The sequence below is a fragment of the Pristiophorus japonicus genome, chromosome 1, assembly GCF_044704955.1.
Source record: "Pristiophorus japonicus isolate sPriJap1 chromosome 1, sPriJap1.hap1, whole genome shotgun sequence".
Classification (NCBI taxonomy): domain Eukaryota; kingdom Metazoa; phylum Chordata; class Chondrichthyes; family Pristiophoridae; genus Pristiophorus; species Pristiophorus japonicus.
In genome coordinates, this window is record NC_091977.1 from 26,199,868 (window position 1) to 26,223,039 (window position 23,172).

Genomic DNA, 23,172 nt, shown 5'->3' on the forward strand with positions numbered 1-23,172 from the left:
CTGGGGAGTAAAATATCCCAAGGCACTTAACAGGAGCATTATCAGCAATTATTTATTATCGAGCCAAATAAGGAGATATTAGGGCAGGTGGCCAAAGGGTTGGTTAAAGAGATAGGTTTTAAAACAGCATCTTGAAAGAGCAGAGAGAGGTAGAGAGGCGGAGAGGTTTAGGGAGGGAATTCCAAACTTAAGGCCTAGGCAGCTGAAGGCATGGCCGACAGTGGTGGAGTGATGAAAATTGGGGACGCACAAGAGGCCAGAATTGGAGGAACACAGAGTTCTCGGAGGGCTTTAGGACTAGAGGAGATTACAGAAATAAGGAGGGACAAGGTCATGAATGGATCTGAACACAAAGAGGAGTAAATAAAAAAGCAAAAAAAGTAAGATAAGGAGAACAGAAGAGATGTTTTTTTAAACTTGGTTTGGAACAAGGTCAAAGTACTTTTGAAGTGTACTCATTGTTGTAATGTAGGAAATACAGCAGGCAATTTGCACATAGCAAGGTCCCACAAACAACAATTTGATAATGACCAGATAATCCATTTAAGTGATACAAAAGGTAAAATACTCAAGATGCTAGAAATCTGAAATAAAAACAAAGTGCTGGAAATGCTCAGCAGGTCAGGCAACATCTGTGGAGAGAAAAACAGAGTTAACGTTTCAGGCTGGTGGCCTATTGTCAGAACTGGAAAATATTACAGATGCACTAGGTTTTAAGCAAGCACAGAGGCATGGAAAGGGGGGAGGAGAGGGAAGAACTAAAGGGAAGGTCTGTGATGGGGTGGAAAGCAGCTAAGATTAAATGAACAGTAGAATAGATTCATTGATGTTGATTGAGGGATAAGTATTGGCCGGGACACCAGGGCGAACTCCCCAGCTCTTCTTCAAAATAGTGCCATGGGATCCTTTACATCCACCTGAAAGAGCCTCGGTTTAACATCTCATCCGAAAGGCAGCACCTCTGACAGTGCAGCACTCCCTCACTATTGCACTGTATTGTCAGCCTCGAAGGTGTGCTCAAGTCTTAAGAGTGGGGCTTGAACCAATTCTGACTCAGGCGAGCGTGCTACCAATGAGCCACGGCTGGCGCCTTTTATTAATATGGTACAATAATAAAACTCCTATAGACAGCAGAGTAGGATTACTGCATTATTATTGGAAGATTTTTGAGCGTGATCTAAAATCTTTTAAAAATGGCTATCCCAGGGAACACAGAACTCCCAGTCGAGGGGTTAAAATAGCATCAATTGAGTTGGTGTTTTTGTGATCTCATTTGTTGCTGGTACAGGCTGGAATACTGTAACTTCAAATCCACACAATGTGTTTGCTTCCAAAGTAAATCTCAGCAGTATGCAATGCATTACTTCAGACTGAAAAGTAACTATTGTCATACTACACTGCCTGCACATTGAAGTCTTTATGCTGGCAGTACTCCCATTTCCTGATTTACAATATTGATGCCAGTATGAAACTGCAGCACAAGCAGGTCCAAGAGGGGTGAATTTTTATAACTGGTTTTTCTCCATCAATCAGATGGAATTACACATGGAGACCTGACAATGTTTTTTTGTAAAAAGCTTTGCATTTGTTGATTTGCCCACATTGGTTTCATGGTACACAGTGTATAACAACACTGCGACTGCTCATGTACATTTCAGAGTAGCTTGCAAATGATAGGATAATGAGGGGGCTCAACAAGGTGGATGCAGAGAGGAGATTCCCACTCATAGGGGAAACTAAAACTAGGGGACATAGTTTTATTAGAATAAGGGGCCACCCATTTAAAACAGAGATGAGGAGAAATTTCTTCTCTGAGGATTGTGCATCTTTGGAATTCTATTCCCCAGAGAGCTGTGGAGGCTGGGTCATTGAATATATTTAAGGCAGAGATAGACAGATTTTTGAGCGATAAGGGAATAACGGGTTATGGGCAGCGGGCAGGAAAATGGAGCTGAGTCCATGATCAGATCAGCCATGATCTTATTGAATGGTGGAGCAGGCTCGAGGGGCCAATCCTGCTCCTATTTCTTATGTTCTTATATTCTTATGACCATAGTAGTAAATGCACGATAACCCTAAAAAATTCTTGTATGTCATAGAAGCATACAGCACAGAAGGCCATTTGGCCCATCGGGCCTGTGTCGGCTCTCTGAAAGAGCTATCCAATTAGTCCCACACGCCCCTGCTCTTTCCCCATAGTCTTGCGAATTTATCCTTTTCAAATATATATCCAATTCCCTTTTGAAAGTCACTATTAAATCTGCTTCCACCGCCCTTTCAGCCAGTGCATTCCAGATCATCACAATTCGCTACTTAAAGAAAAATGTCTCCTCATCTCCCACCTGGTTCTTTTGCCAATTATCTTAAATCGCTGTCCTCTGGTTACCAATCCTGCTGCCAGTAGAAACAGTTTCTCCCTATTTATTCTATCAAAACCCCATAATTTTGAACACCTCTATTAAACGTTCTCCAAGCTTACCAGCTTGCTCCTCCAAAATATTTTTCTCAGTTATTTACATCATTAAAATGCATTTACGCCTCCTTACTTCACCAGCGGAATTGAACTTTCTGAAGCTGTTGTTGGCATGTCAGTGCACCGTGGGGTTTACATTATGGAAAGCTGCACTTGGGCTAAATATTTGACAAGTGCAACCTTTTAGTACAAGTTGGACCTCTCTGGTCTGGGATTCTCTGGTTCGGCTTCGGCATCGGTTTCCCGCGCTTCCTGGCTCGGTGATCAGTGCGTAACTGCCGCTTTGCGTAGGTCCCAGTTTTGCGCGCTTACACGGAGAGAACGAGGCCCGAGTTTCGCAGCCTGAGCCAGAGCGTGGCAGAGGTGTTCAGGAGCCCGGACACTGACTACAGGCAAGATTAGGCTCGGCGTGACCTCCCGTGGTTCGGAATATTCTCTATTCCGGCACCGATCAGGTCCTGAGGGTGCCGGACCAGAGGGGTCCAACCTATACAGGTATTTCCGGATTTTGGAGACAGGGACAGTGGCTGTGGGTGATTCAAATCCCGATACTGTCAGGGACAGTGGCTGTAGGTGACTCAAAATCAAATAATGGCAGGGAATGCGGCTGCGGGGGTTATTCAAAAAAAAAACTGTTTTATTATGCTTCATCATAGGCAGTTCCTCGGATTCGAGGAAGACTTGCTTCCACTCTTAGCATGAGTTCTTAGGTGGCTGTACAGTCCAATCCGAGAACCAGAGTCTCTGTCACAGGTGGGACAGATAGTCGTTGAGGGCGGTGTGGCGTTCCGGTCTGACGCTGTTGGGGTTGTCCATGAGGGTCCTGACTTTCCAGGTCCCGAACTTCATGTTCGAGAAGTGGAAGATACCTGTGCGTGATTTCTTTTAGCGTGGGGTGATTGTTGCACACTGGCTACCACACGGGCTTAGCTGAGCGAGGTCTTGGTCCAGGGGGTCCAGGATGACTGGAGACCAGGCACTGCTATATGGGCCTAATTGCCTACAGCGAGGTGTTGGCTGCAGACTCGGCGCTGGGTAGCGCCCTTGATGGTAGGTGGTCCAAGGCTTGGTTGGGAACAGGCATTGGGGACCTCGTTTTGGATTACTATTGCTCTGTATTGACCGCACAGGCACCTGGTGTGATATGGCAGGACTACATCCAGGGCTGACACCAGATCAGGCCAAACAGCGAACCAGGAAATTCGGAGAAGTCTTGTGCCGGCGGTTTTTAAGTACTGCTGGGGAGCGGACCACCAGCGTGCAAGACTAGAAATAGCGCTTTCACCTAAAATTTGGCTCACAGCGTACCCGTAGTTAGGACGAAAAAAAACGCCTGGGAAAAACCTGCGTTGCAGCCCTTGGAACAACGATGGGTATGAAGATCGACAAAAAAGGTAAGTTAAAGTTTTTATTTTTTAAATTCTTTTGCAGCGATTCGATAGTTAAGTGACTTGTGAATGTTTTGTGATTTTTTTTATTTTTTGTTTTTTGCGATTTTTTTTTGGGGTGGGGGGGGGATTATTGACAGAATACTGATTAGAATACCAAATATCCTTTTCTGAAATTTTACTTCTTTAATTTTATGCCGTTTATTTCACTGTTGTGAAAAAAAGGTCTCGTTTTCGGAACAGATTTCCGGATTTCGGATGTCGACTCCTGCGATCTGCACGGTGTCTGGTTTTCGGAACCTTCCAGCTTTTGGAACTCCGGATTTCGGATGCTCTACTTGTACAACAGGTTGGACCTCCCTTTATCCAGAAATCCCTTATCCGGCACCACCGTGTGAGTCTGGCGGCCGGGAGCGCATGCGCAGAACGCCAACTTTGGGGCCCATCGACACTCAGCCCGTACCGGCCGTGCCGATACTCAGCCCGCACCGGCATTCAGCCCACTGGGGCCGCACCGACACCCGTTGGAGCCGCACCGGCACTCGGCCCGTCGACACTTCCTTCGCGGCCCGTCGAGGGCCCGCCGACACTTTGGGCCTGGCCGTGGCGCCGACCTCCTCCTCCGACCTTGGGCCGCTGACCTCCCCTCATCCGGTAAAATCCCTTATTCGGCACAGGCCAGGTCCCGAGGGTGCCGGATAAGGAAGGTTCAACCTGTACTACACCAACATCCAGGTCCAGGTTACTGATTGGAGCGTGGCCAGGTACAGCTGGAGCGACGATGTTGGGGCGAAGGAGCGGCGAGAGTTCATAGAGGGATGTGCGAGGGCCCAGGGGCAGCACGGGCCAGCCCACACTGCGACATGTGCAGGCACGAGGTCCATGCAGCAGAGCTGGTCTCCAGTCGTCTTGGTTAATCCTTGCCACTGGACCAAGACCTAGCTCTGCCAAGCCCGTGTGGTGGCTGGTGTGCAACGGCCACCACACGTTAAAAAAATCCACGCACAGGTATCTTTCAACCTTCAAGATATAGTTCGGGACCTGGAATATTCGGTCCTTCATTGAAACATCTGTGAACTCACCCCTTTTTGGCGTGGAAGCAAGTCATCCTCGATACGAGGGACTGCCTATGATGATGATGTTGGTTCTCCATGTACAGTTGATAATTAACTTGTCTTGGTAATTATTATTTTTTTTTTAAATTCGTTGCCAATCTTTCCAATTCTTTGTCAAATCACAAACGCCAGAGGTCACCTTGCACACATCAAGGATCACTCTGCGCCAATGCTCTTAGCCAAAAGGCCTAGAGCCACTGCACCGTTCCTGGAAGTACTGCAATACCAGGTTCGTGCCATGGAGGTGGATGGGTCAGGCCCCCCACACACCTCCGTGGAGGTGGATGGGTCAAGCCACCCCACCCACCTCCTATTTCCAAAAAGCATAGGAGAACCACCTTCCTGATCCAGGGAGAACCACTTTGGGGTCATGGTTACTCCCCTGTCAGGTCAGTTACGCATGATCTTAGCCAAAAGGCCGAGAAGCCTCCTGGTAATTATTATTTTTTTTTTTTTTTAATTCGTAGCCAATCGTTCCAATTCTTTGTCAAATCACAAACGCCAGAGGTCACCTTGGGCCCATTCAAGAATCACTCTGCGCCAATGCTCTTAGCCAAAAGGCCTAGAGCCACTGCACCGTTCCTGGATGTACTGCAATACCAGGTTCGTGCCATGGAGGTGGATGGGTCAGGTCCCCCACACACCTCCGTGGAGGTGGATGGGTCAAGCCACCCCACCCACCTCCACCTCCTGATTATTTTTTTTTTTTATTTATTTAAAATTCGTAGCCAATCGTTCCAATTCTTTGTCAAATCACAAACGCCAGAGGTCACCTTGCACATGCCAAGGATCACTCTGCGCCAATGCTCTTAGCCAAAAGGCCTAGAGCCACTGCACCGTTCCTGGAAGTACTGCAATACCAGGTTCGTGCCATGGAGGTGGATGGGTCAGGTCCCCCACACACCTCCGTGGAGGTGGATGGGTCAACCCTCCCCACCCACCTCCTGATTATTGAACAACTTCGACCCACTGTGTTGCAGAGTTGCTGCACCTGGGCACAGAGCCACCTGTGGGAGACCTAGCAGGCCTTCCCCTTTTAGCTGCAAACGGCAAACGCTAACACACAGAAAGAAAGCCTTTTGTGACGTCCCAAAGTGATTTGCAGCCAATTAAATACAATCCCCATTGTAATGTAGGAAAGGCCAATTTGGGCACAGCACGGTCCCACAAACAGCAATGTGATAACAATCAGATCATTTGTTTCAGTGACATTGATTGAGGGATAAATATTGGTCAGTACACCAGGAAGAACTCCCCTGCTGTTCTTTGAAATAGCGCCATGGGATCTTTTAAGGGCAGACTAACACCTGGTTTAACACCTCATCTGAAAGATGGCACCTCTGAAATGCAGCACTCCCTCAGTACTGCACTAAATTGCCAGCCTGGATTATATGTTCAAGTCGCTGAAGTGGGGCTTGAACTCACAACCTTCTAACTCAGAGGCGAGAGTGCACTCACTGAGCCAGCCACAGAGACATAGACATAGACATAAGCAAGCAGTCAGTCGGATTTTTAACGCGGAATGCTGCGAGGCATTCAGGCTGCAAAGGCTCCAAGAAGGTTCGAAAGCAAGAAAGAGTAATCAAAAATCATTTAAAATCAAGTCAGATGACCCACTGCTGTGCGGAATTGTAATGAGTTTATTATTTTGTGTTATTATGCAAAGACAAATACTAATTGGATCTGATCATAACTATTGCTCTTTACAACAAACCACTGTGAAATAAAGAAGCTTAACAATTCTTGTCTAGCCTGATCGGACCAAGTGCTCCCTCAGTCCAACCTTTGTAATGTTGAAGAAGTACACGTGTGCAAGACACAAATATCGGATTCAGGTCACTAGTGGGATACTATGGTTACGCCTCTGGGTTATACAGTCGTGAAAGTATATATAGGGCAATAGGAATTAACTCCAATAAAAGTAAAAGTAAGATATTCAGATTGCTTACGCAGTGACTGATGCCACTGTATAAGGTATCTGCGATGAGAGGATCATCCTACGAGTAGATTGAATATATTGGGCCTATACTCTTTGATTTTAGACGAATGAGAGATGATCTCATTGAAATATGTAAGATCCTGAGGGTGATTGTCAGGGTAGAGGCTGAGAGGTTGTTTCCCCTGGCTAGAGAGTCTAGAAATAGGGGGCATAGCCTCAGGATAAGGGGTTGGGCATTTAAGGTTGAGATAAGGAGAAGTTTCTTCACTCAGAGGGTTGTGAATCTTTGGAATTCTCTACCTCAAAGGGCTGTGGATACTGAATCGTTGAGTATATTCAAAGCTGAGAGAGATAGATTCTTGGACTCGAGGGGAATCCCGGGCGGGAATGTGGAGTTGAGGTCGAACTGGTCAACAACCAGGGGGCATAGATTTAAAGTAATTAGTAGGCGGTTTAGAGAGGATTTTGAGGGGAAATGTTTTCACCCAGAGGGTAGTGGGGATCTGGAACTCACTGCCTGAAATGGTGGTAGAGACAGAAACCCCCACTATATCTTAAAAGTACTTGGATATGCACATGAAGTGCCGTAACCTACAAGGCAATGGACCAAGAGCTGGAAAATGGAATTAGGCTGGATAACTTTTTGTCGGCCAGCACGGACATGATGGGCCGAAATAGCCTCCTCCCGTGTTGTAAATTTCTATGATTCTATGATGATCAACCATGATCTTATTGAATGGCGGAGCGGGCTTAAGGAGGCATTTGGCCCACTCCTGCCCTTAATTCATAGGTTCTTATGTTCTTATCTACAGCACACCTGTATTTGTGGTAGCATTCCTGCCTCTTTGTCAGAAGATGCAGAATTTGAAGCCTGCTCCGGGCACTCTTGATAGTGGAGATTGGAGCTCTAGGTTTAGGGTGAACATCCCCTGGGATACTTATGTTTGTTGAGTGTGGTTGCTCCCCTCCTTCTATCCTCACTACATTATAGAATCACAGAAAGGGGCCATTCGTCCCATCGTGCCTCTGTTGGCCCTTGTGGGAGCCCATAAAACCCTGCTGCTGTAATCCTGAGATGATCCACCCCATTTATTGACTAGTATAAAAGATGGAAGAATTGCTTGTGTCGTGTGGCCGGCCAGGGGTCAAAACCCTTCCACCATTTCACACCCTTCTCCAAAAAGGGCAGAGGGTAAATATAAGAAAAACAACCACCTTGAATGGGTTAACAACATTTCATGCTTTTGGCTGGTGACCTAGAAACGAAAGTTGTGGCTTTATCTGACGATGGTTTGAACTTGTATTTATTTTTTTAAAAAAAATAAAGCAACCCCACCCCAATCACACATACACACGTAGAGAGGTTTGTGGCGTACAGTCTTCCAACTGCACCGCCTCGAGTGGAGCCAGAGTCAAACGTCATTAACGGCATAACCGGCAGAGGGGTGGAAGAGAGAGAGAGAGAGAGAGAGAAAAGGAAAGAAAGAGGAAGGAAGGGGGCGGTGCACATGTTGCTAGAGAGCTGGAGGGGGCAGCAGTGCGTGAAACCTGCTCCAAGTAGGAAGGCGATCAAAACCGAAAAGGAGGAAACAGAGAGAAAAACCAGCCACGGGAGCTTTTTCCCCTTCCTCTCTCTCATTTTTTAAAAATTATTATTTTGAAAATACATCCCAGTGCACATTTCAAACCAAAGGTTTATTATAATTGTAAGTTTAATTTTTTTTTTTAATCCTGTTCCCCCTTCCAGGATTAATTGCAGTAATTTCCAGGAGCAGATTTATTTATATATATATATATATTTGACTTTACCACATTGAAAGTTCTGCAGCCACACACAACACACAGGAGTGAGAGAGAGGGAGAGCAATGAGGGTAAAACTAGGCTTTCTCTTACGGAGTTTGCTGATCGTCGGGACGTTCCTGGCTCTGATGGTGCTCTGGTCCAAGCTGCTCTCATCCCAAGGCGAGGAGAACAACCCGTTCGAGCGGCAGATGGTGAGTGAGGCGAGAGGGGGGCACGGCGGGCGGGCAGGGGGGGCCCTGCGGCCCTTTAACGGCGCGGTTGCCATGGAGATTGAGCCAGTCGGGTCTCTGCAGCCGCCTGTCAGTGAGTGAGTGAGTGAGTGGAAGGGAAGGCAGTGTTTTATCTCACTGGTGAACCCAGGCAGACTTTTATCTATTTCGTTTTTTTTTTGTGTGTGTGTTTATTTTTAAATTTGAAGTCGGATTTACTACGTGCAATCTCCAGAGTAATTTATTTTTCACCATCACCACCACCACCATCACAACAACAATAAAAAATAAAGGGTTAGATTTAGGCCAGAGCAGACCAGGCTGAAGCCTGACTTCAGGCCCCAGGATGTGGTTGTGACTGAAGGCATGAGTTTGAAGTATGTGCTCCAGTAGGTAAGGAAGGATGTGCAAACGTCTTTGAGGGTCAGATTTACAATGGCATCTTTTAATCTGATTGTTTTTTTTTTAATTCCACCCCATAACTGCTCTGACAATGTTGTGTGGTATAAGCACTTGGGAGTGTTTAAAAAAAACAAATCTTGAATGATGAGCTCTTGGTGTTAATTAAAACATATTTTAGATTTTGGATTCTATTATGCTTTTTTAAAAAAAACTTTCAAGCTATGCCCCCTAACGAGCAGGTTAGTGCCTCACTTTGTTCAAGTCCAATTGAATGGTCTTGCTTCAATAGGAAAGGTCAACACCCACAAAGATTGAGTATTGTTTTGAGCCCTCTGTGCATAATGACTATAAATCTGTTCTCTTTGCCAGCCTGGCTCAATTCCTTGAGCTACTGCTTATGCCCGTTAGCTTTGATCCCTCAGGAATAGTGCTTTGCCCCTTTTTAGACGAAAGTTACTGACATTTCCTTTTTTCCCCCCAGCAGAGGACAGTCGTGCTGCCGCTCTATATTGGTATTTAATTCTTTTGGAGGACTTCCTTGTAGGAAATGTCAGTAGAAGGCACTGCAATCTGTTGCATTCAATTAGATTATAACTTAGCTTTCAGCAGCCTGTATCCCATCCTACCACGATGTAGTCGGGTTTACTTATAAATAAACATTGTACCCTGTTGTTTTGCCTCATTCTCTTCCCCCATAGGGTCCACAAGTCATTTAGGCATATCAAATGTAATTTAGGCATATCAAATGTTGTCAAGCTTTCATGAAGTCTGTCAGTTGATGTACTTAAAAAATTTTTATGGCGTGAATATTATAAAAAAGGACGTGAAACATTGACTTTTTTGGCCATTCTGAGATGTGGGCAACCTATCATCATGTCGCCTCTTGCTATGCGTGAGTGACATTTTTTAAATGCACTTAATTTTTAATTTTTTAGGGAGTCAATTGCATGTTGTTAAATTTGCAGTACTACCATGTATTTATCATAAAGGACAAAAAAAATTGAGAGTTGACATTTGCATGAACCAGATCCAGAATCTTCCTTCCCGCTCCCTATTCCCTGTTTCAAATATTGGTGGCACATCCTGCGTCAAATGCCATGATTTTCTACACATATATGGCATGCTTCCCGAGTTGCGTGATTTTGCTTGAAGCCCTGGTGGTCAGTCACCACGTTAGTGAGCATATTGCTGGCCCGAGCAGGTAGACGGAGTAGGAACAACAGAAAAGCTGATGTGAATAGTGCACGAAGATGACAAAGGGGCAGAGAGCTATCATTAGATTGAAACCCAGCCTGAGAAATACTACAATTGTCCCTGTGATATTGCCATTTTTTTTATCGCAACAAACCATTTGTCCTAATTATAAATAACTACATATACAGGGAACAATTTCAAGGCTGTAATCTAATTTGGGGCTTCAGTTGATGGATATAAGTGACTTGGCACTGCTGTAGTATAGATCATCTGCACCCGTTAGATGATAGTTTTATTCTTACTTGCTGGTACTTTGTGCCAATGATTTTCCATGTTGAATCTTAGTACTGTCTTTCCGCTTGCTGCACAGTGTTTTTCCTCCCATTTGTTAGTGCATGTAGGTTTCTGTATTCATTCATGTAAACCTTTCTTGCAGATCAAGCCATGGATTCAGACTGCTAGTTTTAATCAGTGCACCTTGAGTGAAAATAGTTTTTTTTTCTATTCTCACAGAATTTATTTTCGTAAAAGAAATCCGATCAGATTTTGTTTCTGCTAGTAATAGTTGGAAGCCCGGTGATAGCTTTGTGATTCAAACAAAAGCTATCGTGCAAGATCAGAAGCGTTGGTGCGCATGCAAGGAGAATGTAGATGCTTATACTTGTGCCTTTAGAAAAGAAGTAGAATATTGGATTTAGTGGAAACGAGAAAAAACTGCTTTTCCACTTATTTCCCACTTCATTTAAAAATAGTATTCATTCTTGGGTTATGGCAAGGCTGGCATTTATTGCCCGTCCCCAGTGGCCCTGCGAAGATGGTGGTGGACCACCTTCTTGAAACATAGAAACATAGAAAAAAGGTGCAGGAGTAGGCCATTCGGCCCTTCGAGCCTGCACCACCATTCAATAAGATCATGCCTGATCATTGTGTGGGACCTTGTCAAAAGCCTTTTGAAAGTCCAAATACACCACATCCACTGATTCTCCCTTGTCCACTCTACTAGTCACATCCTCAAAAAATTCCAGAAGATTTGTCAAGCATGATTTCCCTTTCATAAATCCATGTTGACTTGGTCCGATCCTGTCACTGCTTTCCAAATGTGCTGCTATTTCATCTTTAATAATTGATTCCAACATTTTCCCCACTACTGATGTCAAGCTAAACGGTCTATAATTACCCGTTTTCTCTCTCCCTCCTTTTTTAAAAAGTGGTGTTACATTAGCTACCCTCCAGTCCATAGGAACTGATCCAGAATCGATAGACTGTTGAAAAATGATCACCAATGCATCCACTATTTCTAGGGCCACTTCCTTCAGTACTCTGGGATGCAGACTATCGGGCCCTGGGGATTTATCGGCCTCCAATCCCATTAATTTGCCTAACACAATTTCCCGCCTAATAAAGATTTCCTTCAGTTCCTCCTCTGACTAGACCCTCGGTCCCCTATTATTTCCGGAAGGCTATTTGTGTCTTCCATCGTGAAGACAGAACCAAAGTATTTGTTCAACTGGTCTGCCATTTCTTTGTTCCCCATTATAAATTCACCTGAATCTGACTGCAAGGGACTTACGTTTGTCTTCACTAATCTTTTTCTCTTCACATATCTATAGAAGCTTTTGCAGTCAGTTTTTATGTTCCCGGCGCTGTACTTGTTATTCCTTTGTCGTGCTTTGATACAACTGAGTGTCTTGTTCGGCCACAACAGAGGCAAGTTTAGAGTCAACCAATATTGGTGTGAGATTGGTGTCAGATACAGGCCAGACTGGGTGAGGATGGCTCTTTCCTTCATTCCTTAAGGGTTATTAGCGAACCATTTGGATTTTTACCACAATTTGACAGTTTCACGGTCAGCTTTTTACTTGATTATTTTAAAAAAGTGAACTTGAATTCTTACTGATGGGAGTCAAACTCACGTTCTCGTTTATTACTAGTCCAGAAACCAATCACGATGCTACTGTATCCATACTGTGTTCTGTACATTACAAGGAGTCTAAGTTGGTTATGATAAAACCATATAAGATAATGAGGGGGCTCGATAAGGTGGATGCAAAAAGGATATTTCCACATAGGGGAAACCAAAACTAGAGGACATAATCTCAGAATAAGGGGCTGCCCATTCAAAACTGAGATGAGGAGGAATTTCTTCTCTGAGGGTTGTAAATCTGTGGAATTTTCTGCCCCAGAGAGCTGTGGAGGCTGGGTCTTTGAATATATTTAAGGCGGAGATTGACAGATTTTTGAGCGATAAGGGAGTAAAGGGTTACAGGGAGCGGGCAGGTAAGTGGAACTGAGTCCATGATCAAATCAGCCATGATCTTATTGAATGGCAGAGCAGGCTTGATGAGCCGAATGGCTTCAACTTGCTCCTATTTCTTATGTTCTTATGATGTATTTGCACAATCTCGGTTCTGACAGTTTTCTGGAGTTTTATTTTACTGTAAATTGAGTGAATAGATTTGTTAATACGGATTCTTTTTCCCTCAATCTGTTTCAGCGAATACACTGACACACGAACACCAAAGCAGCTTATAACAAAGCAGTCTTTATTATTTGTTTCACCGGCCGGGACTTATCAGAACAAAGGAACGCTCTCCCTCAGAGTGCGTCCACTTCCCTCGGACAAGCCCCGTTACAATGTAGGGGCGCAACGGTTATACACTTTCAGTACGTAATACAATTGAGGGACATTCAGTTCACCCTATCCTTTGTGATCCCTCCTTCCCTTTGTCCACTCATGAGCCGATACCTGGCCTTCCTTGCCCAATTAGATACGGGCAAGTGGTTATAGCAACTTTTTCTCACAAAGAGCTTTCTCACCCATTGCTTGTAAATGTTACAATTTTACTGGCGTGACTAGTAACTAAGACCTTGAGCGAGTTTGTTATTTGTGCTGATGTTGTAATATTTGCAGTCTGACATTCTTTTAGTTATTCTTCCATGATTCCTTTGTTCACTTCACTGTCTCTATTGCTTATACATTTTCACACATTCACATTCCCCCCCTTTTATCATTCCATGATAACCCTGGTGACTATTCCAGGAGTATCGCATTCAGCCGTTCGCACTCTCTTTCCTGATCCTCCTTGTCGAGTAGGTCTTTAGTTTGCTGGATCATAACCCGGGAGCCCATGGCCACAAGAGGGTTTGCTAACTTTGCCATCATGACTTTACAACAAAGGTTAAAGCAACCAATAATCAAGCAACAGGTAATTATTACTACGATGAGAATAATTGCTCCATTCATTAGATACGATCCCCAGGATCCACCAAACAGCCAATCAAACCAGCCCACTCCTCCTGCAGGGGTGGATAACTTCTTTACCTCCCTTCTTATGTGATCAGCGAGATTGGTTATGTTTTCTGAACTATCGGGGATGTAAGTGCAACATTCAGATCCTATCAGGGCACACGTTCCCCCTTTCTCAGCTAACAGATAATCGAGGGCCATTCGGTTTTGTAATGCCACGGTCCGTATTGCTATCATTTCGGCCGTGATGCCATCCAGAGCTTCAGCAGTATAGTTAGCTATCTGTTCCAATACCCTCTCTAGGTTCTGTACTTCATCCATGGTGCGTCCTATCCCGAATGGGAATATCATGACCCCAAAGAACCTTTTGGCGGGGGTGAGGGCTCGCCTGTGTCGGCTGGAGGCATGTGTTTCCGCCAGGGTACGTGTTTGCCGCACAAATGGCACCACATATCCCAAATAGCAGGACCCTGTCCATCGCCTAGGTAACCAGGGGTATGCCCTATGCTCGCACACAAAATACGTGCCGTTATACGCTGCCTTTATATATATATATTGTGTTGGGGTCCCAAGACGGGCCCACAGATCTCCACCTGTTTTATTCGGAAAGTGAGAGAGGATAGTGACTCCTGCACCTGTTGTGATGTTGAGGTTGTGTGGGCAATCGCTGTACCCTATGATATGTCCCTTTCTGCTGGTGTCATTTCGGGTTAAACATATGGCCCCGGTTGGCCTCCCGATCCCCGAGGTATTGGTCAGGACTAAGAATGGGGGTTCCTTATTATGGTCATAGGGTGGTTGGTACCATCCCTGGAACGTTTGACTAATGGGGTACCCAGCACTCTCCCACTCGGTGACGTCCCCGTGGTTGTCCACGCGGTAACAGTATGATGCTCCTCCTGCCCTCCGTGATCCCTCTCTTGACCCGCCTTTCATCTTTCGTATTTGCATTGGCCCCCCTCCGCTCATGCTAGTCTGGCTCAGAAGCCACTTGACAGTCTCAGTTAGAGTCAGTGGAACGGGGCGCAAAGGAATTCCCCCTTTGGAATGTATAGGGATATGTGAACACACCCAGCAACTAGAAAAGTTCCCGTTTCGCGCATAAACATAAGACATATATAGGAACATGTTTACATGGAGCTCTCGCTTCAGTCTTGCTTCCCACGCGCCACACTTGACATACACCAACGCTACTATACAGACTGTGGCACACAGACACAGTTTCATCTTATCGCTCTAGGTTAACAATTACTCGAGAACAAAATGTTTCTTGTAGCGTCTTTATGGACAAGGATAAATAGTCCGAATATTTTGCTGATTCAAAGAGTTCGGTTTTCTCGCCTCTCTTCTCAGGTCACCGTCGGTGTAGCTGGTTGTCTATCACTACGGGCAGGGGTTCAAACTGTTCTCCTCGGGATCCACTCGGTTAGTTGGGACGCTCCTAGGAATGACCTTATTCAGCTATGGAGAAGAGGAAGTCTGGAACAGAAACAGGGGTTAGGACAACCAGTAAAATAGGTTCGTTATGGGGTGACAAGTTTACAGTGGTGCAGGTGAACCCAGGTGCTCCTCCCCTTAACCTTGGCGGCGGTGGGGGTGGTAAGCAACACCTGAAAAGGCCCCTCCCATCGAGGCATGTATTTTGTGTGCGGGCATAGGGCATACCCCTGGTTACCTAGGCGATGGACAGGGTCCTGCTATTTGGGGTCATGATGGGGCCATTCGGGATAGGACGCACCATGGATGAAGTACAGAACCTAGAGAGGGTATTGGAACAGATAGCTAACTATACTGCTGAAGCTCTGGAGGCTCCAATCCCTTCCGCATCCATTTCTTAATCAGGACCTACTTTCCTGGTGCCACGAGAGACGATTCAGGTAAGACTGGGAGGTCGAGGTGAGCATCTTGAACCTGGTTGTGGGCTATTCGCAGAGCCTGAGTCAGGGAAAGAACATAGGTGGTCATTTCCTCAGTCATGTGGTGGAACTGGACAGTGGAGGGGACATTCTGATTCCAGGGGGTCCTAAGGGGTCTACCATAAATGACCTCAGCGGGGGTCAGTCTAGCCTTACCAGTAGGAGTAGTGCGGATCTGGAATAGGGCTATGGGAAGGAGTTTAAGCCAATTGAGTCCGGTTGATGCTACCAGTTTTGCAGGCTTGGTTTTAAGAGTTTGATTAGCACGTTCAACTAATCCTGCAGCTTGGGGTCGGTAGGCACAATGCAGCTGCTGGTTAATGCGCATCTGGGAACAGAATTCTTTGTTAACTTGGCCAATAAAGTGAGGGCCATTATCGGAACTCAGTCGAGCTGGGATACCATATTTAGGAACAATTTCCCTCATTAACACCTTAACAACAGTCTGAGCCTTATTGTTCAGTGTAGGATAAGCCTCGATTCATTTGCTAAACACATCTACTATTACTAACACATATTTGTAACACTGAACTCTTTGCAACTCAATGTAGTCCAACTGCAAGGTCTCAAAGGGACCTTCTGGTAGGGGTGTCTTACCCCAATCACAGGGGACTCCCTTCCCTGGATTATGCTGTTGGCAAACAAGGCAGTGACTACTGATGTTCTGGGCCAGCACCTGGAGTCTAGGGTGCCACCAAGTGGCCAAAAGCGTGTCACTTGTTGTCCTTGCTCCACAATGAGTAGCAAAGTGCATACATTCAATAACCCATAGGGCCAACTCGTCAGACATGCAAGTCTGTTCTGCGGGAGTGGTCCAGAGTTTAGAGACATTGTCATAAGTACATCCATAATCTTTCCACAACAGTTTTATCTTTTTCAGGAGTGTCCTCCTGTGCTTTAATGACGTCTTGGATGGTTGGCATTGGTTTTTCTGAGGCTAACTTATCTTTTGCAAGGTTTTAGTCTGACTCATCTTTTATCCATGCATGTCGAGATTACTCCGTGAAATCGTTTGGGTTTGTGGATTCCCCACCGTGGGGTACATTGGCTCTTTTGCCACAGGTGATGGTGCTATGGCTGTGCACTGTACTATCTGTATCTGTCTGGTCCCGTTATTTCAAATCTCTTTCAGCTTATTTATCTTGGCCTTTTAACTCTTCAATTTGTTTTGTTTGAGTCAAGTATTATTACATAAGCTAGTTCTATTTTATTCTGACTATCCCACCATTTCCTTTGTTAGGTGAGTCTTTTTTCTATTAAGAAATCCAAATTAATAATGTTCAGTATAAAACAGCTGTCAATGGAAAGGGTTAACTCCTTTACAGGTTTGTAAGAAGACCTGATGTCATTACGTGACTTCACGAAATCATCTGAAAAAAAAGTCTTTGTGCCTTCAAAACTTGCTTAGAAATTAGGAATCCGTTAAACAGCAGAAATCATTAGTAAAGCCGTCATAATAAAAGTCTTCTCATCAGGAAAGGCAGCATTTTAGATTAAACTCCAATTTTTTTTTTAACTTCTAATTCAAGTACTTGCCAAAGATTTTTTTTTTAATTGATTTAAAACGAGACCACACATTTTTGTTTACTGCAATTCAATTTCGTCATCAGCCTCAGTCAATGCAAAGCCAACCATTTGACTACGTAGTCGGTCAATACCTTTCTCAGAGGTCCCAGTGGAACTCTTAATACGTTTTTCGTGCGCGCACTCTTTTTTTTTAAAGACGTCTACGGTTTTAACATGTCCTCCTTCTGTCAATGAGAGTCCTAATTTAGTGGCGTTCTCCTGCCAACTTGACAGAAGTGATGCATCTTTTCAAACTGCAGTGGAACTTTCTCATAATTTAAAATCATTGTCAATGGAGAGTGTCTTTTACCTCTTCCAAAATTTTTCAATTAAGCCAATATCTTTTTCACAGCAAATATCAGCTAGTATTTAGTAAGTTATGTCCTTTTCCATCTCAGAACACTTTTTTTTCCCTTTCAGCACCTTTTAGTACGTTACGTTTTTTTAAGATCTCCTTTCTTCAAATTAGGTTTTGTATTTGTTTTCTTTCAAGGTTGCGTCTTTTTTTCGTCTTTTCCATAACTAGAGGGAAGTCTGGCACGTAGGCTGAGAGGGCTGCTTTTCGTTATCTCAATTGTTCCAGTTTCAAGGTCGTTACCATGTCTCTTCTAAACTGCTAAAGCTTGCTGTTTTTAACATCTCAAAAGTCCCTTTTACACCTTCGCAGATAGCTCGCCACTCGCCCAGGAGTTTGACCTGATCCCTGAAGGTATTTCTAGATTGTTTCCAAACCTTTTAGTTTTATATCTCCTATTTTCTTTAAGAGATCAGATTTAATATTATTTTTTTTTTGAATCCACCTCAGTATTTTGCTGTGCCTTCTCTTAATATCTCAAAATCCCAATTCAAATTTTGTAATTTCAATTTTTATTTAAAACTTTTTTTTTGAGCTTAGAAGCTTTTTTAAAAGGCATTCTTTATATCATTCCGAGACTAAATTTATGTCTTTCAACCCAATGTAATCAATTATTGCATGTTTTCTTTCGACAAGTAAGTGAGCGTGTCAAATAAATTCCTTTTTTTTTTTCAACCACTGGGACCATGTATTTTTTTATCTTTTACTCAACAAACCTATCCTTTGTGCATTTCCTAGCTCTGTAACTTATCATTCGAATATATCCACACCTGCGTTTCTAACTTAAAATGTAATTCAATAAGGTTCACACTCTTAAACTTCCCACATACAGGACAACACTACGAAGGGTTTAAAAAAAAAACTTTCACTCTGTTTGAAAAAGTGGGTGGAGCTAAAACAAACCACAACTCCCCGGTTTCCCAAACAGGCTTTCATTCTTCAGTCAAAATCACACAAGTACTTCTCATTCAAAACAGATGTTCACAAAAGTTTCTCTCCTTTCCTATTAATTGTTTTGGCCGGCTCTATTTTTGGATCCATGATCTTTCAGGGAATTCGTAGTTTTATCTAAATTACCCATCCTCGCGTCGCCCCGCGTAGGATCAGGGTCCTAATTAGTCCCGATTGTCCCCGCGTCGCCCCTCGGTGGAATAAGTTATCTTATCCAGAGCCTAGGCGGACCAAGTGATATACAAGATCGACGCCGTACCTGGAATAAGTACAATTTAAAATTTACACAGTCCCACGTCGCCCCGCGGCTTAATTTTATGTAATTCCCTAACCTCCGTGTCGCCGCGCGGTTCGCGTCGCCGCGTGATAAGTCTTACTTAATTTGTTCTAGGTTCCAGATTTACCTATCCTAAGCCTTACTTAATTTGTTCTAGGTTCCAGATTTCCCTAACCTAAGCCTTACTTAATTTGTTCTAGGTTCCAGATTTCCCTATCTACGTAATTCAGTCTTATAGATAATGAGTTACATTAAATGTGTAGGATGGCCCATTAAATCCGTCCACAGCAGAGAGAAATAAATAATGTTTCTCCGGTTCAAATACTTTACTGATTCACTGAAAAAAGTTCAGGAAAGATTCCATCAAATCAAACCCTGAAATTCGAACCAGTTTTGCACAATTATTTCCAGTCATTTCAAGTGGGTGACAGTCATCTCGATTTCTGACTCAACTGTGTACACACTCTATGACAGGGCCTCACAAAGTGCTTTGTGGCCAATTAATTACACTTGAAGTGTGATCATTGTTGTTTTATAGGCGTACGTGGCAGAAAATACCATGCAGCAAATAGCATACAGCAAAGTCACTAAAAGCAATGATATAAGCAACACTTTGGTGGTGGTTGAGGGATAATTGTTGGCTGGGATACCAGGAAGATTCCTCTGCTTTTCAAATAGTGTCATGGGATCCTTTATATTCTCAGTGTAATTCTTCATTTGAAAGGTGGCATCTGCAATATTGCAGTAATCCCTCAGTGAGCGAAAGCTTCTAATAATACATTCTGTGTGCGAGAGAGAATTTCATGGGGGGTGGGTTACCTAGAGTGCTAGGACAACTCATGTCACAGGACAAATGAAACAGAAAATGTCTCTCTCTCTCTCAGCCAGTCCCTCGGAGTCAAGGATGACTTGCTTCCACATTAATATAAGTTCTCAGGTGACTGATGAGTCTGATGCGGGACCTACAGTCTCTGTCACAGGTGGGGCAGACGGTGGTTGGAGGGAGGAGTGTGTGGGGTGCTTGGGTTGTCGTGTGCTCCTTCCGCGGTTTGCGCGTGGCTTCCGCTTACTCCTGGCGAAGAGCCTCGAGGTGTTCGGCGCCTTCCCGGATGTTTCTCCTCCACTTTGAGCGGTCTTGGGCCAGGGATTCGGTGGGATTGTAGCAATTTTTCAAGGAAGCTTTGAGGGTGTCCTTGAAGCGTTTCCTCTGGCCACCTGGGACTCGCTTGCCATGTCAGAGCTCCGAGTAGAGCACTTGTTTTGGAAGTCTAGTATTGGGCATGCGGACCATGTGGCCTCTGCTTCGAAGCTGATCGAGCATGGTCAATGCTTCTATTATGTCTGTAATGTACCTATGAATGACTCCACGAGGCAATGTGTTGTACTGAAACTGTAGTGACCTTGGTCCTTTATTTGTAACTCCAGAGTGAGGCAACCGCATGGTGGCTCCCCTTTTATACAGCACCTGCCACCAGGGCAGGAAACCCCGGTCTCCACCAGTTGCACCCTCTAGTGGTGCCAGCATGTATGTTCACAGTGTAAATCTTATTGATAGTACATCAGGTAAACAAGTCTCCATCTTATGCAACTATACAGTGATTATACAGAGAGTATATCTATAGTTTGCATATATAACAGCTTCGATGCTCGGGATGTTGGCCTGAAGCAGAAAATTATACAGATAATGGTAAGGTTGGGACCAAAAATGAAATGCACTTTTACACGGGTTGAAGTGTGAAGTTAAAATTTCTGAAGTAAAGACGTTTTGAGATTACTTCTTTTGTGTGTTGCTGAGTTGTAGAGAGGGGAATGATTGTTTCACATATATTTGTGTTGGAGGCTCAGTGCTTACTTGCAAAAGTTGTCATTCTTTATTTGTGTCACTGCCTCCCATTGTCAAACTAACCCAATCATCACTAAACTTAGCCCTGTCACCCTCCAGTAGGGCAGACTGCACAATGTTTGGGAACCCAAGAAATTTGTTGTTTTTTCTGTGTCTTGAAGACTGTGTGTGAATCCTGTTGCATTATACCCCCCTCAAACTATGACTTCGGTTGAGGCCAGCTAACTCAACATTGAACATTGAGCAGAGAAACAGTGTTCTCTCGAGGGAGGGGAAGAGAGAATTTCAGAGAACAGGAAGACAAGCGTCGCTCTACACACATGGCTGAGAGCAGACTGAGCAACGTCAGCATTTCAGATCGGGTAACAGTAGTACAAACCTCTCATTAAAGTTACAAAATTAGGTGAGCACAGCGCATCTCTGACAAAAGTCAGAAACTTAAGACCAGTATAGTAAAGAAAAGACAGTAAACTTGAAACTCCCTTTCGCAGATGTCTTTTAAAATAGAAGAACAATTTACTGGCATTGTGCGGGCATGTAATAATATGAATATTAAGCTCACAGCAGACATGCAACTTAAGTGAAATTTGATGTCATCTGATATATTCTAAATTGAATGATTAACAGGCTAGGTAATACGAAAACAAAAGTGCCCAGTGTTAATGCTATTTGTGAAGTAGTGGCCAGCAGTGTGCTCATGTAGTATTTATTAATGAGATTGACAATGGTATTGTAAGTAGAATGCTAAAGTTTATAATTTATAAGGTAAGAAGCCCCCCAATGTAATTTAAGCAACTGTTCCTCACAGTTGTGGAAGAGGCTGCCATCTTGCTGACCAGAGATCTGTCCAGTTTTGGATTTTAGGATTCTCTGTATTTTATATTTTGAAATTAATTTGTGTTGCTGCTTTAAAAAGAAATGTGTTGCTGTAGCGGCTGGCTGGAAACAGTCTGCATCTGTGGGATGGATAGAAAAAAAATCAGCATCTTTAGCTGGAATGTAGATGCAACTTCAGGGTTATGTTGATTATTTAACAATTGTTGGAAAACACAAATTCGACTCGTGTGATGCATAGAAATAATTCATATTAATCACCAGACTATCAATAACTCATTGATCCATCCGTCTACGGCATTTGCAACTGTCCCATCAGGGAGGCCATCAACAAGACTATCACCATTTGGTTGCACTCCCCAACCTCTGTCTCAGGTTGAACCAGACTGTTCACAACCTCTGCATTATATTCAAACCCGAGCTGAGCTTCTGACCCCAGATACTCTCCAACACACTGACCACCTACTTTAGCTCATGCAAACTTTGCTGTCTGTATCCCATGCCGCACCAAGCCCCGTTTACCCATCACTCTGATCTTTGCTGACCTAATTTCCTACATTACAACAGTGACTACATTTCAAAAGTACATCCCAAAGCGCTTTGGGATGTCCGATGGTTGTGAAAAGCGCTATATAAGTGCAAGTCTTTCTTTTACTTTGGCTCCTGATCCTCCAACTTCTCAAATTTAAAATTTCCATCCTTGTGTTTGAGTCAGTTGACAGAGGTGAGCGTCCTTTGGAGACATTAACACGAGGCCCCATCTGCGCGCTCAGGTGGACATAAAAGAGCTTGCAACACTATTCGAAGAAGACCAGGGGAGTTCTCTCGGTGTTCTGGCCAACGTTTATCCCTCAACCTGGCTGGAGATTCTAGAACTAGGGGGGCATTATCTCCGAATAAGAAGTCGGCCATTGAGATGAGGAGAAATTTATTCACTTAGAGGGTTGTGAATCTATGGAATTCTCTACCCCAGAGGGCTGTGGATGCCCAGTGGATGAGTACGGCCAATACTGAGAGCAATAGATTTTTGGGCACCAAAGGATATGGGGATCAGGCAGGAAAATGGAGTGATTTAGAAGTTCAGCCAGGATCTTATTCAATGGCAGAGCAGGCTCGAGGGGCTGTATAGCTTACTGCTGCTCCTATTTCTTATGTTCTTATGACCAAAAACAGATGATATGTTCATTTATTTCGATGATGCTTGTGGGATCTTAATGTGCACAAATTTGCTACCACATTTCGAATCATAGAAAATAGGTGCAGGAGAAGGCCATTCGGTCCATCGAGCCTGCACCACCATTCAATAAGATCATGGCTGATCATTCACCTCGTTACCCCTTTCCCGCTTTCTCTCCATACCCCTTGATCCCTTTAGCCGTAAGGGCCATATCTAACTCCCTCTTGAATATATCCAATGAACTGGCATCAACAACTCTCTGCGGTAGAGAATTCCACAGCTTAACAACTCTCTGAGTGAAGAAGTTTCTCCTCATCTCAGTTCTAAATGGCTTACCCCTTTATCCTTAGATTATGTCCCCAGGTTCTGGACTTCCCCAACATTGGGAACATTCTTCCTGCATCTAACCTGTCCAGTCTGGTCAGAATTTTATATGTTTCTATGAGATCCCCTCTCATCCTTCTAAACTCTAGTGAATACAG

The 23,172-nt window shown here is 44.1% G+C and overlaps 1 protein-coding gene, 1 long non-coding RNA gene and 1 pseudogene across 5 annotated transcripts in view; 1 reads left to right on the top strand and 2 right to left on the bottom strand.

The window, feature by feature from the left end:
- LOC139262933 (uncharacterized) overlaps window positions 1–9,039 on the bottom strand; it is a 40,354-nt gene extending 31,315 nt beyond the window's left edge. Inside the window, exon 1 of the long non-coding RNA XR_011593000.1 lies at window positions 8,810–9,039. This is a non-coding gene — a long non-coding RNA (uncharacterized lncRNA). The remainder of the gene's footprint in view (window positions 1–8,809) is intronic.
- LOC139279744 (U2 spliceosomal RNA) lies at window positions 5,169–5,406 on the bottom strand (annotated as a pseudogene).
- The window catches only part of galnt7 (UDP-N-acetyl-alpha-D-galactosamine: polypeptide N-acetylgalactosaminyltransferase 7), a 214,017-nt gene continuing 199,246 nt past the window's right edge, over window positions 8,402–23,172 (top strand). For 2 of the 4 annotated variants that reach the window (XM_070878217.1, XM_070878244.1), the window contains exon 1: window positions 8,404–8,910. In XM_070878217.1, coding sequence (XP_070734318.1) covers window positions 8,782–8,910 — 129 coding nt within the window. In that variant the 5' untranslated portion in view covers window positions 8,404–8,781. Of the gene's footprint in view, window positions 8,911–9,031; window positions 9,322–23,172 lie in introns of those variants that run through there. The other 2 variants (XM_070878225.1, XM_070878236.1) reach the window with 2 other exon arrangements.